This window comes from Prionailurus bengalensis, chromosome C2 (assembly GCF_016509475.1).
Source record: "Prionailurus bengalensis isolate Pbe53 chromosome C2, Fcat_Pben_1.1_paternal_pri, whole genome shotgun sequence".
Classification (NCBI taxonomy): domain Eukaryota; kingdom Metazoa; phylum Chordata; class Mammalia; order Carnivora; family Felidae; genus Prionailurus; species Prionailurus bengalensis.
In genome coordinates, this window is record NC_057350.1 from 121,785,236 (window position 1) to 121,798,967 (window position 13,732).

The following is a 13,732-nucleotide window of genomic DNA, read 5'->3' on the forward strand; positions in this document are numbered from 1 at the left end:
ATGTCTGCACATGGGGCACATCGCAGAGAGCCACAGGTCAGCTGGTAAAAAATGGCCTCATTGAAAAATGAAGCAGGAACAATTTGTTTTCATATGGGAAAAATGAATGACACACACATACACACAGAACCACAACTACAGATGCATTGGAACCTTAAATGAGAATTTCTGCTTGTTAAAATACACCTTAAAGAGGGAAAAGAGAAGGCACAAAACAGAAACAGGTATTTGTAACATATTTGACAAAGACCCCTAGGTCCAGAATATATCAAGAAATTCTAAAAATTACTTAAGGAAAGACAACTCAATAGAAAAAAAAATGGGCAAGAGACATTCTCAAAGGAGGAAAGCTGCACAGTGAATAAATCTTTATAAAGAGTGTAAATTGGTACAACAACTTTGGAAATCAGCTTGGCATTATCTAGTAAAGTTGAAGATGGGCATGTATCCTGTGACTTAGCAGAGAACATGTACACTACCCTCCTGGGGTGCCCACTAACGTTAATTTTGCCCATGTGTACCACAAGACATACACAAGAGTATTCTTAGCGATATTGTTTGTAATGGGGGGGGGGCAGAGGAAATAGCCTAATATTTATCAACAAGAGAATAGTTCACACTATGCAGCAGTGAAAACAGTGGATGAATCTCACAGTTATAATGCTGAGTGTGAAAAAAAAATAACAGAAAAATGCACACCATACCCTTTCATTTGTATGAAGTTTATAAATTTTTTTCAATGTTTATTTATTTTTGAGAGAGAGACAGAATGCAAGTGGGTTGGGGCAGAGAGAGAGGGAGGCACAGAATCCGAAGCAGGCTCCAGGCTCCAAGCTGTCAGCACAGAGCCCAACGCGGGGCTCGAACTCACGAGCTGTGAGATCATGACCTGAGCCGAAGTCGGACGCTCAACCAACTGAGCCACCCAGGCACCCCAATTTATATGAAGTTTAAAAGCATGCTTAGTGATGCATATTTATTGGTAAATCTGTCGGTAAAGAAAAGGAGAAACATAGAATCCAGCATAGTGATAGCCTCCATGCAGGTGGGGAGGGGGCCACAAAGTGGGGGCTCCTTGCTTCTGAGAGTTTGTCTGGAGTAGCTCGACAGCCAGTCCTCCAACTAACACTTTTACCAGAGGAATATTTTTTTCATAGAGTACTTCTGGGATGGGGCAGTGCAGAAAATGAGAAAACCTATTTGGGGGACTTTTCCCGTTAAAAGTCTGAAGAGAAGGAGGAGTGCTGTGGTTGGTGAGATCACTTCATCATCCCTGTGTCGGGTTCAGTGCAGTATCAACACCATTGAATTCAGTTCAGAAACACTCATTAAGCCTCAGCCATGTGGTGGGCACTGTGTTAGGCAGCTGGAATACAACAATAAATAAAAAACAAAGATCATTGGTAGGAGGGATGAAACGAGGCAGATAGTTAAAATGGCAAAGGAATCTGCCAGGTACGTTTCTGACAAGGAGTCCTTTGGTCCAATCAGCACAAGTGGTGGGGTCAGGAGAAGCTTTTTGAAGGAGATTGTGCCTCTTGAAGCTTAGTCTTGAAGGAAGAGTTGGCATTGGTCATATGCAGAAGGGAGGACAGACTCATTCCAAGTAGAAGACACTCCATCAATAGAGATAACACAGGGGAGGCATATGCTATTCTGGAGCCCAAACCTTGAGTTGGAGCCTAGAGAGGCAGGAGCACTGGGTTCCACATCTTACAGACAGGGGAGCCTTTCAAATACATTTAGTCATGAAATGGCTGGACCAGTGCCTTAGAATCCCCATCCTTGACATGAGCAGAGAGTCTGGTTAGAAGGCTGTGGCAGGAGAGCCAGGTAAAGTCAAGGAGGTGGGGAAGGATGAGGAGATGAGGAAGGATGGTAGAGATGGAGAGGAGGATGTGGATCAAGAAATATTTAGGCAAGATTGGCAGGACATGGCAGTTGACTAGCTGTAGTGGTTGAAGACGACGACGACTGTGGGATGACAAAGCAGAGACAGTGAACACAGCCAGCTTTGTAAGACCAAAGAGCATCTTCCATCCCTTCCCAGGATCTGCCAGTATGGAATGAATCCAAGGAAGAGTTCCTCTTGCCTTTCTAGTGGTTTGTTACATTAATTTGTGGATGCACACATAGCCCTCAGAACATTTATGGCACTGTGATTCTGTCACATTCATGCTAGAGCTCAGTAGCAGCATAACAAAAATGTCTGTTACTACAGTACTCTTCCTTGAGAAAATTTAATTTCCAATTTGATGCTCCCAAGATTAGTTCATAGAAAAGACATTAGATGATCACTATAATTATAATATCATGCCCAGAAGGCTGACATGATGAGGTCTTAAGGTTTCCTTTGCTGCATATAATAAGTGCTTTTTGTAATTTTATCATGTAAACAAGTTTAACATATTTTTTTTTTTGTAATTGTGGCTGGGAATTGTGTTTCATGCATATTGTTTATATTTATTGAATGGAATATGTTTTCAAAAGCAAGATAGAATGTTTCTGATAAAGGCTTGATTCTCAGAAGCATTATTTAAATGATCTCGGTCACTCTTGTGACCAGAATGCTAAATGTAGGTCACGAAGCTCAGTCTTGGCTTCATCCCATCCCTTGGCTCAGAAGGTAATTAATAGGCTTCAGGACAGAAAAGATCCTGCAGTTTTTCTAACTGGTTTGGTCAAGTACAGATCTACCTCCTCACCCCCAACCATCCCCACTCAAAGTAGCTGACAGGTGGGAAAAAAAATTAAGTTGCCCCATTATTAGCTGTCCATGATGCCTACAAAATGGTTTGGCTGCAGCGCCTGGGTGGCTCAGTCGGTTGCACGTCTGACTTCGGCTCAGGTCATGATGCCATGGTTCGTGGGTTAGAGCCCCACATTGGGCCCTGTGCTGACAGCTCAGAGCTTGGAGCCTGCTTCAGATTCTGTGTCTCCCTCTCTCTCTGCCCCTCCCCTCCTCATACTCTGTCTCTCTCCGTCTCTCAAAAATAAATAAATGTAAAAAAAAAAAACATTTTCAAAGTGGCTTGGCTGAGAAGATGCCTCAAAAAAGAGTTTAGTCAAACCACTAATTAACTCAATTAAATAACTTGTTTAGTTTTTCCCACTTCTGAATTAAATAGTCTTGAAATAGAATTAGCCAAACAGCCTTTTTTAACCATTGCTTAAATAATAATAGAGAAGGCTTAAATGAAACTATTTTATATGATAGTTATTCCCTAAGACTTAGGAGTGCTTTTGAGCCTCAGTTATTATTGCCACTAAATCTTTAGTACCAGCTAACCAGCAAGTCCCTAAAATAGCTTTCAAATTAAGAGTTCTTTAATGATGTCATTCATAACCACCAAAGCAATCACTTTCTCTTTCAACTTCACAGCATTCTGCTACTGAGATTATAAAACAGGAACGTTTCCATTTCAGGCCTGCCTAAGAGCTCTCATTAAAAATGAAATGGAAGTCACGTTAAACCCTACATGGCTTTCTTATCCCCTGGTGACCAGCCCACCAAAATGATCCCTCTGGCTGTGTCTTCACAATGCATGGGAATTCATTTATGACATTTCTCCATCTGACTGTCTAATGGCCAGCATCCCTAGTTCCCCAGGCCAGCTCAAATCCAGAGTCTTAATTAAAAGAAGCTGTGTGGTTCCCAAGTCAGGCCAGACTCTAAGGTGCTTGTGAAGAACCAGCCACAGTTTCAGTGTTTACACTGGTCTCAATGTCTAGCACAGTCTCTTTGGTCACCTGGTCCTACGTTCAAATTCTGACTCCCCTACATGCTAGCTGTAGGGCCTTGGGTAAATCACTTGAACTCTCTGAACTTCACTGGCTTATTCTGTTAGAAAGTGAATAACAGTGCCGATCTGAACACTCGTTAGCTATTTAGCATTAATTCTGAGCACATTGAGACTTTCACCTTTTGAAGTATCTTAACTTTTAAACATATAGTGATCTATTGTCAAATGGAAAGCTAGGATTCTACAATTCAGAGAGGTGCCACTTAAAAAAATTTTTTAATGTTTTTCTTCTTTTAGGCCAATTGTATCTGAGAGAAATGAACTTCTCATTCAGTTTTTATCAGACTTAAGTTTAACTGCAGATGGATTTATTGGTCACTACAAATTCAGGCCGAAAAAATTGCCTACAACTACAGTACTACCTGTTACCACCACATTCCCTGTAACTACGGGTAAGTTTTTCTGTTTTGATGTTTGTGCACACACCTCAGGAGTATAAGAAAAATTCTTTTGAAGTAGAAAAAAAAATTAGAACAAAGATACTTGAAACTAAACTAAGTTAAATAAAATGAAAACTTATCTAAGAGAATAATATAACTCCATTAATGAAAAAGTGTAAGGTGTAAAAATGTTTATAAGCTAATAATTTTTAAGAGTCATGTAAGAAAATTATGACCACTTAAAAATTACTAGGAACCCTATTATAGGCACAGATCATTATAAATCCAGTTTTTCTTTTCTGGTACCTCTAAAGTTATGGCTTTTTTTTTTTATTACATAGAATTGTAGTATTTAAAATTAAAGTTCTAGGGCCTTGATACCTGCCTGTTTTCACATCTGCCAGTTTTTTTGGTTTGGGTTTTATTGTGTATGCATATGTTGTTGTTTTTCTCGCTTCACTCTAAAATGTGTTATACAAAATACTTCTTTTTTTTTCCCAAACTGGGGTAAATTGGTATTATAGAAGCCAGTTGGGAAACTGGTCTGGAGCATAACCTAAGAAATGGAGAGACAAGAGTGTATCCCTATACTAAGTCTCCACTCACTGAGCTTTCAGGCCTCAGATCTCAAAATCTAAATCTGAGAGAAAGAAAAAAGTGGGAATGAAGGATCTACAGTTAAGATACAAAATAGTTTGAAATGAACCCAGCTTTTATAGCCCGCCATTCTCTGCTTGCACCCCTGGTAGGGCGGACCTGAGTATAGGCACTTGTAGAAGAGCTGATTTTTCTGAGTGCTCCCCAAGTATGCCACCTTGTGGCCTAGACATGTACTGCTATATTACAGCAGTATTTCTCATTTCTTCAGCTCATCTCAGTGGAACCTGGTGTCCTTATTCTTTCCATTGAATTATCTGGCAGCACTGTGCTGCTAGTGGCTCCCTAGATTTTATCTCCAGTCCTAAACCTCTGAAATTGCCAACATGGATTTGTAATGATCTCCTAGGGTTTTGTTGACTGCTAAGCATTTAAATTAAAACCTATCAAACTCAACTTGTTTTTATTACACTATTTTGTGCATCAAATCTGCTTTTCCGCCTGTTTTCCCAAGCAGGGTCCACAGCATCGGTAGCCACACTCTTAAGTCATCTTTGAGTTCCTCTATCTTACCTCCCCACTGCATGCCTCCCACCACACACACAAAGCAGACCATGTCTCCCACCTGAATTCATTGTCTACACCTGTGCTATCCAATACGGTAGCCACTATTGAACCCTTGATATGTGGCTAGTGATACTGAGGAATTAAATTTTAATTTAATTATTTTTAAGAAGCCTCATGTGGCAAGTGGCTACCATATCGGGCAGCCCAGGAGCTAGACTCCTTCATGACATATATAAGACCCTTCATGAACTCTTTGTGCCTAGCTTCTCTTTCTAGTTCCATCTTTAGGCCCTACCACCTCTCTCCTTATGCTTCTAAGTATTTTGGTATTTTATCCTAAGTGTGGGGGCAACTGTTGATGGATTTAAACAAAGTTCAGGATCAGATTCCCCCTTTATGAAGATAGCTCTGGACAGTTGTGAGGTGAATGGATAGTAGGGTCAAGACAATCAGGTTCTCGTGGTTGTCCAGGTGAACTGTGCTGTGACAGAAATACACAGAGAGTCCAGAAATTCTGTTGTGTGAGGAGCGTTGGAAGATATTGACAGGTCTTTAATTGGTGATTATTGGTACTAGACAGATCAGGGAGGTGTGAATCATGCCTCTCATGTCTCTGGTTTGCACAATTCGGGGGAAGGTGTGACCTTTCACTGAAGCAGAGAAAGGGGTTTAGGGGTAGAATCATAAGTTAAGCTGTGGCGTGTTGGGTCTGATGTGTCTGTGAGACACTCAAGTGGAGTAATCATGTCAAATTCGATCTATGGCCTCTAGAAGAGATTTCAGCAAGAGATTTAAATTTGAGAATCATCAACATACATGTGGTTGACACTGTGATCCAAAATGAGATCACCTAGGGAGAGGTTAGAAGTGAAAGGACAAGGGCTGCTGGAATTCAGTCTCTAGAAACCTCAACTTTTTAAAAAGAAGGATATACTGGCAAAAGAGACTGAAAAGATAGGAGCTGGAACAAGAGACATCTACACTGGATGTTAGGATGTGTGAACTTGAAAGCTTGGTGATGAAAGACTAATGGGAGAATGTGTGAACCTGGGACTAGGTGATGGAGACAGAGCCGAGGGAAAGTCTGGGAAGGATGGAGCCGTGGCACTGGGAGGAGGGAACACCCACCGAGATGGTCGCAGGTGCACTTGAAGAGGAAGGCTGAGGACCAGATGCCATGCCAGGAGTGCAGGGAGAGAGAAGACAGGGACGTGACAAGGGTCAGGGTGCTCTAGTGATGACTTAAAGGCAGGAGAGCAGGGATCTACTGAAGGAGGAGAAGGGGCAGGGTGGGACTGCCACCCAGCTTCCAGATTGACATTCTGGGATTTAGAAGAGCTGGTTTCCAGTGTCCACTGAAAGGATGTTCTTTCATCAGAGAGGGAGAAACACTAGCACCACTACTTTTTGACTCCAGTAATTAGGTAAATTTAGGTTCCCAACTTCTGGAGCAGTGTTCCCTCTAAATGTTTTCTGAACTCTTTGCCTTAAAAAAAAAGTATACACATACACACACATGCTATTCTATGTATTTTAACATTAAATTGTACATATTTTAATACTGTGATCCACTTGAGATCCTTTTTGGAGTTAAGTATGGGTACAAAGTAAGAGTAAATCAATAATAAATTCAGAGAAGAGTTCACAGAAACATATTAGAAGGGCAGTGTTATAGCTGCAAATTCTTGCCCAACAAGTACAATTCTGTTACAGCTGTTTTGTTTAGTTCTTCCTAGCATATTGCCACATATAAGTGAATAATTAGCAAATATTTTGGAAACATTTTTATTGATAATAATGGGAATTAAATATTTTCATTTTGGGGGCGCCTGGGTGGCTCAGTCGGGTAAGCGTCCGACTTCAGCTCAGGTCACGATCTCACGGTCCGTGAGTTCGAGCCCCGCGTGGGGCTCTGGGCTGATGGCTCAGAGCCTGGAGCCTGCTTTCGATTCTGTGTCTCCCTCTCTCTCTGCCCCTCCCCCGTTCATGCTCCGTCTCTCTCTGTCTCAAAAATAAACAAACATTAAAAAAAAAAATTTAAATATTTTCATTTTGGTAACCCACAGTTTCTCCACCTTGGCAATATTTACATTTTGGGCCAGATAATTATTTGTTGTTGGGGGCTGCCCTGTTTATTGTAGGATATTTAACAGCATCCCTTGTATCTCCCACTAAATGCCAGTAGCAGCCCCTAGTTGTGACAAAAAGTATTTCTAGACATTGCAAAACATCACCCAAGGGGAGGAGTCACCTTTGCTGGAGAACTACTCTGTGTATCTACTTTTATTTTTAAATTAGTCTACTTCCCAGTTCTTAAATGCTTATAGGCAATGGCAGACTCAAAATAGATGTATAGTGATGGGTTGCAGCTCATTACAGGTATAATACACTTTACACAGTTTCTAAAACCTTGTACTACCCACATTTGGGCAGGTGCCTATGTTAAAGGCACCGAGAAAACTCCCTCCATCCTCAGGGGGAGCACCATTGGATTCCTTTTGTAAAGTGAAGAATTAACCTACATTTTCTGAGTTCATATTTTTTGCACTGGGTTTTTCTAAGCAGGGTGCAAGGAAGCTATATCTATTTTTGGTTAGTGTTATGTATAAAGAAAGAAGAAAAGAGGGCAAAATGTGGGTTATCTTTGATCTCTGGTTTCAAATTCAGCAGAGAGTATTCAGTTACCCTGAGGAAATGAGAACAGTAGTTAGTACCATAAAGTATTTCTTTTGAATGTAATTACTCCATTGCAATGATGGATTGATGGCTCAGGGAAATAAATAGGAATTTTAAGTAGATTCAGGTCTAAACACCAATTGCAATTGAATTCATTTTCCTGAATCTTAATGTCTTTCTCCTTTGAATTAAGGTTTAAAACCCACCGTGGCCCTGTGTCAACAAAAGTGTAGACGGACGGGGACTCTGGAGAGCAATTATTGTTCCAGTAACTTTGGTAAGAAATAAAATCGGGCCTTTTCTCTTTAATCAGAAACTTGAGACTGCATGCTTAGTCTCAAAGGAATTGCCCTGAATGTGATAGTAAAGGGTTAGTTACACTCTTCATTCACCCACGAAAATGTTTTCCTGTTCACTAAGGTATAGTTGGCTAGTGTTGTTCAAAGTGTTAGATTTCACAACTGAGAAAAATATGTATACAGAAAATATGCTTTTTTTCACATAAACTTAATAATTTGACTCTTGGAATAGGATACTGCTACTCTGTATTCCGGCTGGCTCAGTATTCCTGAAAAACCCTGTATACTTTTTTTCCTCACATATTTTTCATGGAATATTTTTTCACACATCTGTAATTCCACTTACGTAAATTAGAAACATATCCAGGCTGGCCTTTCTCAGAAGAAATTCACGTATTTCCTCTGTAGTGTCCTTCCAGAGTACTAAATTGAAACTTGGAAATCTGAAATTTGGAAATGCTTACAAATTGGAACTGAGGAGATACTATCTAATGACTTAGAATTTCTCAGAGCTTTTTCCAATTGTAAAAACCACTTAAGAGCAAGAGATACCAAATTTAATTATGTTGGTTATTTTTTAAAGGAACATTTAAGAAAAGTCTTATCAGGAAAAGGAAGTTGCTAAAGCCTAAATAGGTTACACCCACAACAGAGAGTCTCCCAAAAGAGGCTTGCTTTTTCTGTGCCTTTTAAATGGTAACTGTCTACAGTCCAGACAAACTATTCTAATTGAGGGTGTGAGGCACTGAAGAATCTAGGGCCCTAGATCTTACTGGAGTTTGCATGCTGCAATTCAAATAACAGGCATGAAAATGAAAACAAATTGCTGTCACATCCAGGTTAGTCTTCTGTGGGAGGTGCTTAAGGAAATCTCCCCCTCTATATCCTTTGGAGCCACCAGATTTCACTTGGCTATAGATTTAACAATTATCACCAGGAATCAAAGTAAGGCATAATAAGAATTCTGAACTTTGCACACTACATGAGCAGCAGCTTTCATGAGAACATGTCAGCCAAGTCCAAACTTTGACTTATTCCATTGTGACTCTCTTCTGTGGCAAAATGACCAACTACTAACACCAGTGGCCCATTGGTTCTCAGCCTGCATTGCTAACACTCCCCAAGGAGCAGTTTTGGCACAATAACTGGGGGGGGTGCTACTGGTTTTTCTGGGGAGGGACAGGGCTCATAAAACAGTCTCTCAGTGCCAAGTCCTACACCACATGGAATTGTCACCCACAAAATGCCAAAAGCATGCCTTTGAGAAACAGCATCTTTCCTTCTGTGCCTCCAGAGTGAGACTCTTTCCTCTTACATCACCGTGGAATAAAGAGTGAGTTACATAATGAAAAGCAACTGAATTTTGTTAGGTGTTTTTGTTTTTGTTTATAAGCAAGAAAATGTTTTGTTATGCCTCAGCTGTATACTTTGATTTGTTAAATGAAATAAAGAAGGTGGATAAGAAAGAATATGAAAGACCCAGAAACAGATACTGATAATTACAGATGGGGACCCATGGGATGAACCAAAGTTCAAGGAGAGAGGACAGTTGAAGAGAGGGGTGAGGGGAAAGACACAGAAAGGTAGGCACTCAACCACACAGACACAAAGACCCAGATCTTTGTAGCTCAAACCCCTAGCATGCAACTGCTTAGTACGGTATTACCTCTAAAGATTCAGGGTCTTAATTGAGTATTCATAGGTAAAGGTTCATAAGCCTATGCCTTATTTGGTAAACGATCCCCATGTTGGATAAAACACTGCAGAGAGCCCCTCTCAGCAGCAGAGTGCAATGCAGCAGGTAATTAGGTTTCTCTCCTAGGCATCAACACCTAACAACCCGGCTAACATTCCAGCTCCATGGCCTCTTTTCTTCAACCTAAATTTTGATGACACATGTGCAGAATCACATTCGATAGCTCTATTAGGGCTTTCTCTTGAACATTAGAATGTTTCCTATCTGAAGCTTAGAAGAACGTAAAATTATTTTCAGTTCTGCTTACATTTTTGCTTTCACTGTCATAATATATCTAAATGTTTCCTTCTGCAGTACTGGCTGGCACTGTTATCACAACTGTCACCCGAGGTGGAAGTTTGCATGCCACAGTCTCGATCATCAACATCTATAAAGAGGGAAATCTGGCAATTCAGCAGGCTGGCAAGAACATGAGTGCCAAGGTCATCGTGGTCTGCAAGCAGTGCCCTCTCCTCAGAAGAGGTAGGGAGGAAAATATTAGTCTTTCTTTAGGGAAGCTCAGGGACAGAGAAGGAAACAAGAGAGAGAGTCTGAGCAAGTCGTGGATCTTCCCCTGCCATGACTGGGGAAGTAAAATCAAGGCTAATGTGTTGTCCACTTCTGGTGTAGAAGGAAGGCCTTTGGAGTCCGGCAGAATTGGGCTCTAAGCCCAGTTCTTGTAACATGTGACAGAAGATGAGATAGTGGAAATGATGAATGAGTCCAAGAAGCATTTGAGGTTGGATCAATAGGGAACAGACACAGAAGGAGCGGTTCAGGGGAAAGAGATTTTCAATTATTGCACTTAAGGTGCCAATACTATGTTTAGAGGAAAATATCCATCAAGGAACAAGAAATTCAGAGCTGAAGTTCAGAAGAGAGAGGTATATATGGGCTAGAATTAAAGATTTGGGAATATTTGCAGATATAGGTTCATTAAATCCACACATGGAAATGAGTTTAAGAGAAATTATGGAAAAAGGAAAGTTAAGAAATGAAAAAAGTCTGGGGCGCCTGGGTGGCTCAGTTGATTGAGCATCTGACTTTGGCTCATGTCCTGCATCGGGCTCTGGGCTGACAGCTCAGAGCCTGGAAACTGCTTAAGATTGTGTGTCTCCCTCTGCCCCTCCCCGCTCATGCTCAGTCTCTCTCTCTCTCTCTCAAAATAAATAAACATTAAAAAAAAATTTTTTTAATGGAAAAAGTCCAGAGCCAGAGGCAAGGAGCAAATGATTTTTTTTTAACAAGTTCTTTAACTTATAAAAGTAATGAATGTTCTATGGTTTTTTTTTTAAAGTTTAGGTAAATAGAGAAGGATATAAAATAAAAAGTGAAGCCCTTTCCCTTTTCCCAGAGGTACCATGAAAAGTTCCCTCTAGAAAGTTTCTGTCTATAGAAAGCATGCAAGTATACACTTAGACAAATGAAGTCATGCTATACCTGTTCGACTACCACTCCCCCCCCCCCCCCCCCCCACCACATGATCTATAGACATCTTTCCATCAACAGCACATATAGATAGATATTTCTCTCTCTTTGGAATGGTAATCATGTCTGGTATCCACTGTGTGGTATACCAAGATTTCTGTCTCCAGTCTTAGCTGATGTGTTCCCTCAATCTTGTTACAAACTTCCCCCACAACTAAACCAAACCAATCCCTTCCCCCCCATACACACACACAATAGAAATGAAGAGAGAATATCCACTTTAACAATTCAGGTTGTTCAGAAAAGTCTGGAGGCTCACGGCTTCACATGGATCCTTCAGAGGGAATAGCAAAGGCTCTGTAAAAGATTAACACTTCTTCCCAGAACTGCAGGAACATCAGATAATGTACATGTAGACACTTACCGTAAGGTCTCATAATGATGCTAACAGTCTGGCCTTGAGGTGGCATCCACCTGCCCAGCCCTCCAAGCCTTCACAGGCTCAAGACCACTATGAGGACAATGTTAGCCCACAAAGGAAGATTACGCAAGAGAAAAAGGACACACATATTTCTCTTAAGACATACAGGCGAAGAGGGAGAATAAAGGAGGTGGTAATACACTCTGCCTTTATGACATTTTTTCTCAGGCAGTATAAATCTTCAGAGTTGAATCCAACATACCTCAGCTTAGGGCCCAGTCTAGGCCTAACTTAGCCAGATACACTGTAATACAAAAAACCGTATAATGGATAGAAGTACTTCTTAGTACCTATTTGTTGTAAGGAACTATAAGAATGCAAAGAAATATATGATGCAACCATGCCCTCAGGAAACTTACATAGTACAAATACTTGAGATATTGAAAAAAGCTCAAGTCGACAACAGGAACATAAGACCGTGGATCATTAGTTGCCAAATGCTTGGGAAATCTAGAGTCATTATGGGATAATGACAGGCCATCTGAGGATGGCGTGTCAGGGAGCACCGAGGCCCCTTGAGGAAGGACAGCCTTTCACATGAACACAGTGCGTATTCAGTAAATACCTCAGACCCACAGCCCTGCAGAGCAGGACATGGCTGGGCCTCATCATTCCCTTCCATCTTTCTAGTGTTGGCAGAGCTGGAACACGTTCCTTACTGGAGTTTAGATTTTTTTTTTCTGAGAGGCTTATACCTGATTTTATCCTAGATAGAACAAATGTATAATTAATTATACCATTTCCAGATCATTTTATCTAGAGGTAAGTTATAGTCTAAGTTGTATCGAAACAGTACACAGAGAAAAAAATTATATATATATATATATATATATTTTTTAGGTCTAAACTACATTATTATGGGCCAAGTGGGTGAAGATGGGCGAGGCAAAATCATGCCAAACAGCTTTATCATGATGTTCAAGACCAAGAATCAGAAGCTCCTGGATGCCTTGAAAAATAAGCAATGTTAACAGTGAACTGTGTCAGTTTAAGCTGCATTCTGTCATTGCCTTTGAAAGATCTGTATTTTTCTCAGTAGAACAAAAATCTTATATTAAACATTGAGCATTCAGAAAGATTTATTCTTCACATGATGTAGGTCTGAGACCTCCCATATCACTGATGGAAGTTCTTTGCCTGCACAGAGAGGAGCAGATACATGATTGAAAACCTGCAGACTTAGCGCGGTGATAGGAAACTGAATGTATTGAGCGTTGACAGTTTGGGAGTTTATTTATACATCTCTGTAAAAGGATATTTTAGAAATGAGTTGTGTGAAGATGTAAAAAAGAGATTTTATAAGTGCAATATTTATAGTGATATTTGTTTTACCTTCAAGCATTTGCTCTGAGGTGTTATATTCTTCTCTTGCATTTTTTAAATCAATGCTTAATAAAATATTTTAAATGATTATATCACAGCCATTAAAGTTGTTTTCATAGAATATTCCGTACTTTTTACATAATCAGTTTGGTATCAATTCACACTTTGCTGAAAGAGCATTCTAAGAACTTCAGGGACAAGATGGATAATGTAAGTAGACCATAATTCTCTATAGAACCAGACAGTGTTAGAATGGTGTCCCTCAGGAATCCAGTGCAACTCCTTCATTTTGTAACAGAAAATTGAAGCTCGGGTATATTTGGTGACTTGTCTAGAGCACACATCTTCCAAGAGAAAGAGCTGGCAACCAAGCTTAGGAGTCCTGACTCCAACCCAGTGCCCTCACTGCTCTAGAAGAGGCCCTCTCTACCCCAGAGGAACAC

At 40.4% G+C, this 13,732-nt stretch overlaps 1 protein-coding gene across 1 annotated transcript in view; it reads left to right on the forward strand.

Annotated features, from left to right (window-relative positions):
• The window catches only part of PCOLCE2 (procollagen C-endopeptidase enhancer 2), a 62,629-nt gene extending 49,248 nt beyond the window's left edge, over nt 1–13,381 (forward strand). The window contains exons 6-9 of the mRNA XM_043595217.1: nt 4,041–4,195; nt 8,217–8,300; nt 10,373–10,540; nt 12,807–13,381. Of these exons, the coding sequence (XP_043451152.1) occupies nt 4,041–4,195; nt 8,217–8,300; nt 10,373–10,540; nt 12,807–12,937 (538 nt within the window). The 3' untranslated portion in view covers nt 12,938–13,381. The remainder of the gene's footprint in view (nt 1–4,040; nt 4,196–8,216; nt 8,301–10,372; nt 10,541–12,806) is intronic.
• The last annotated feature ends 351 nt before the right edge of the window (nt 13,382–13,732 follow it).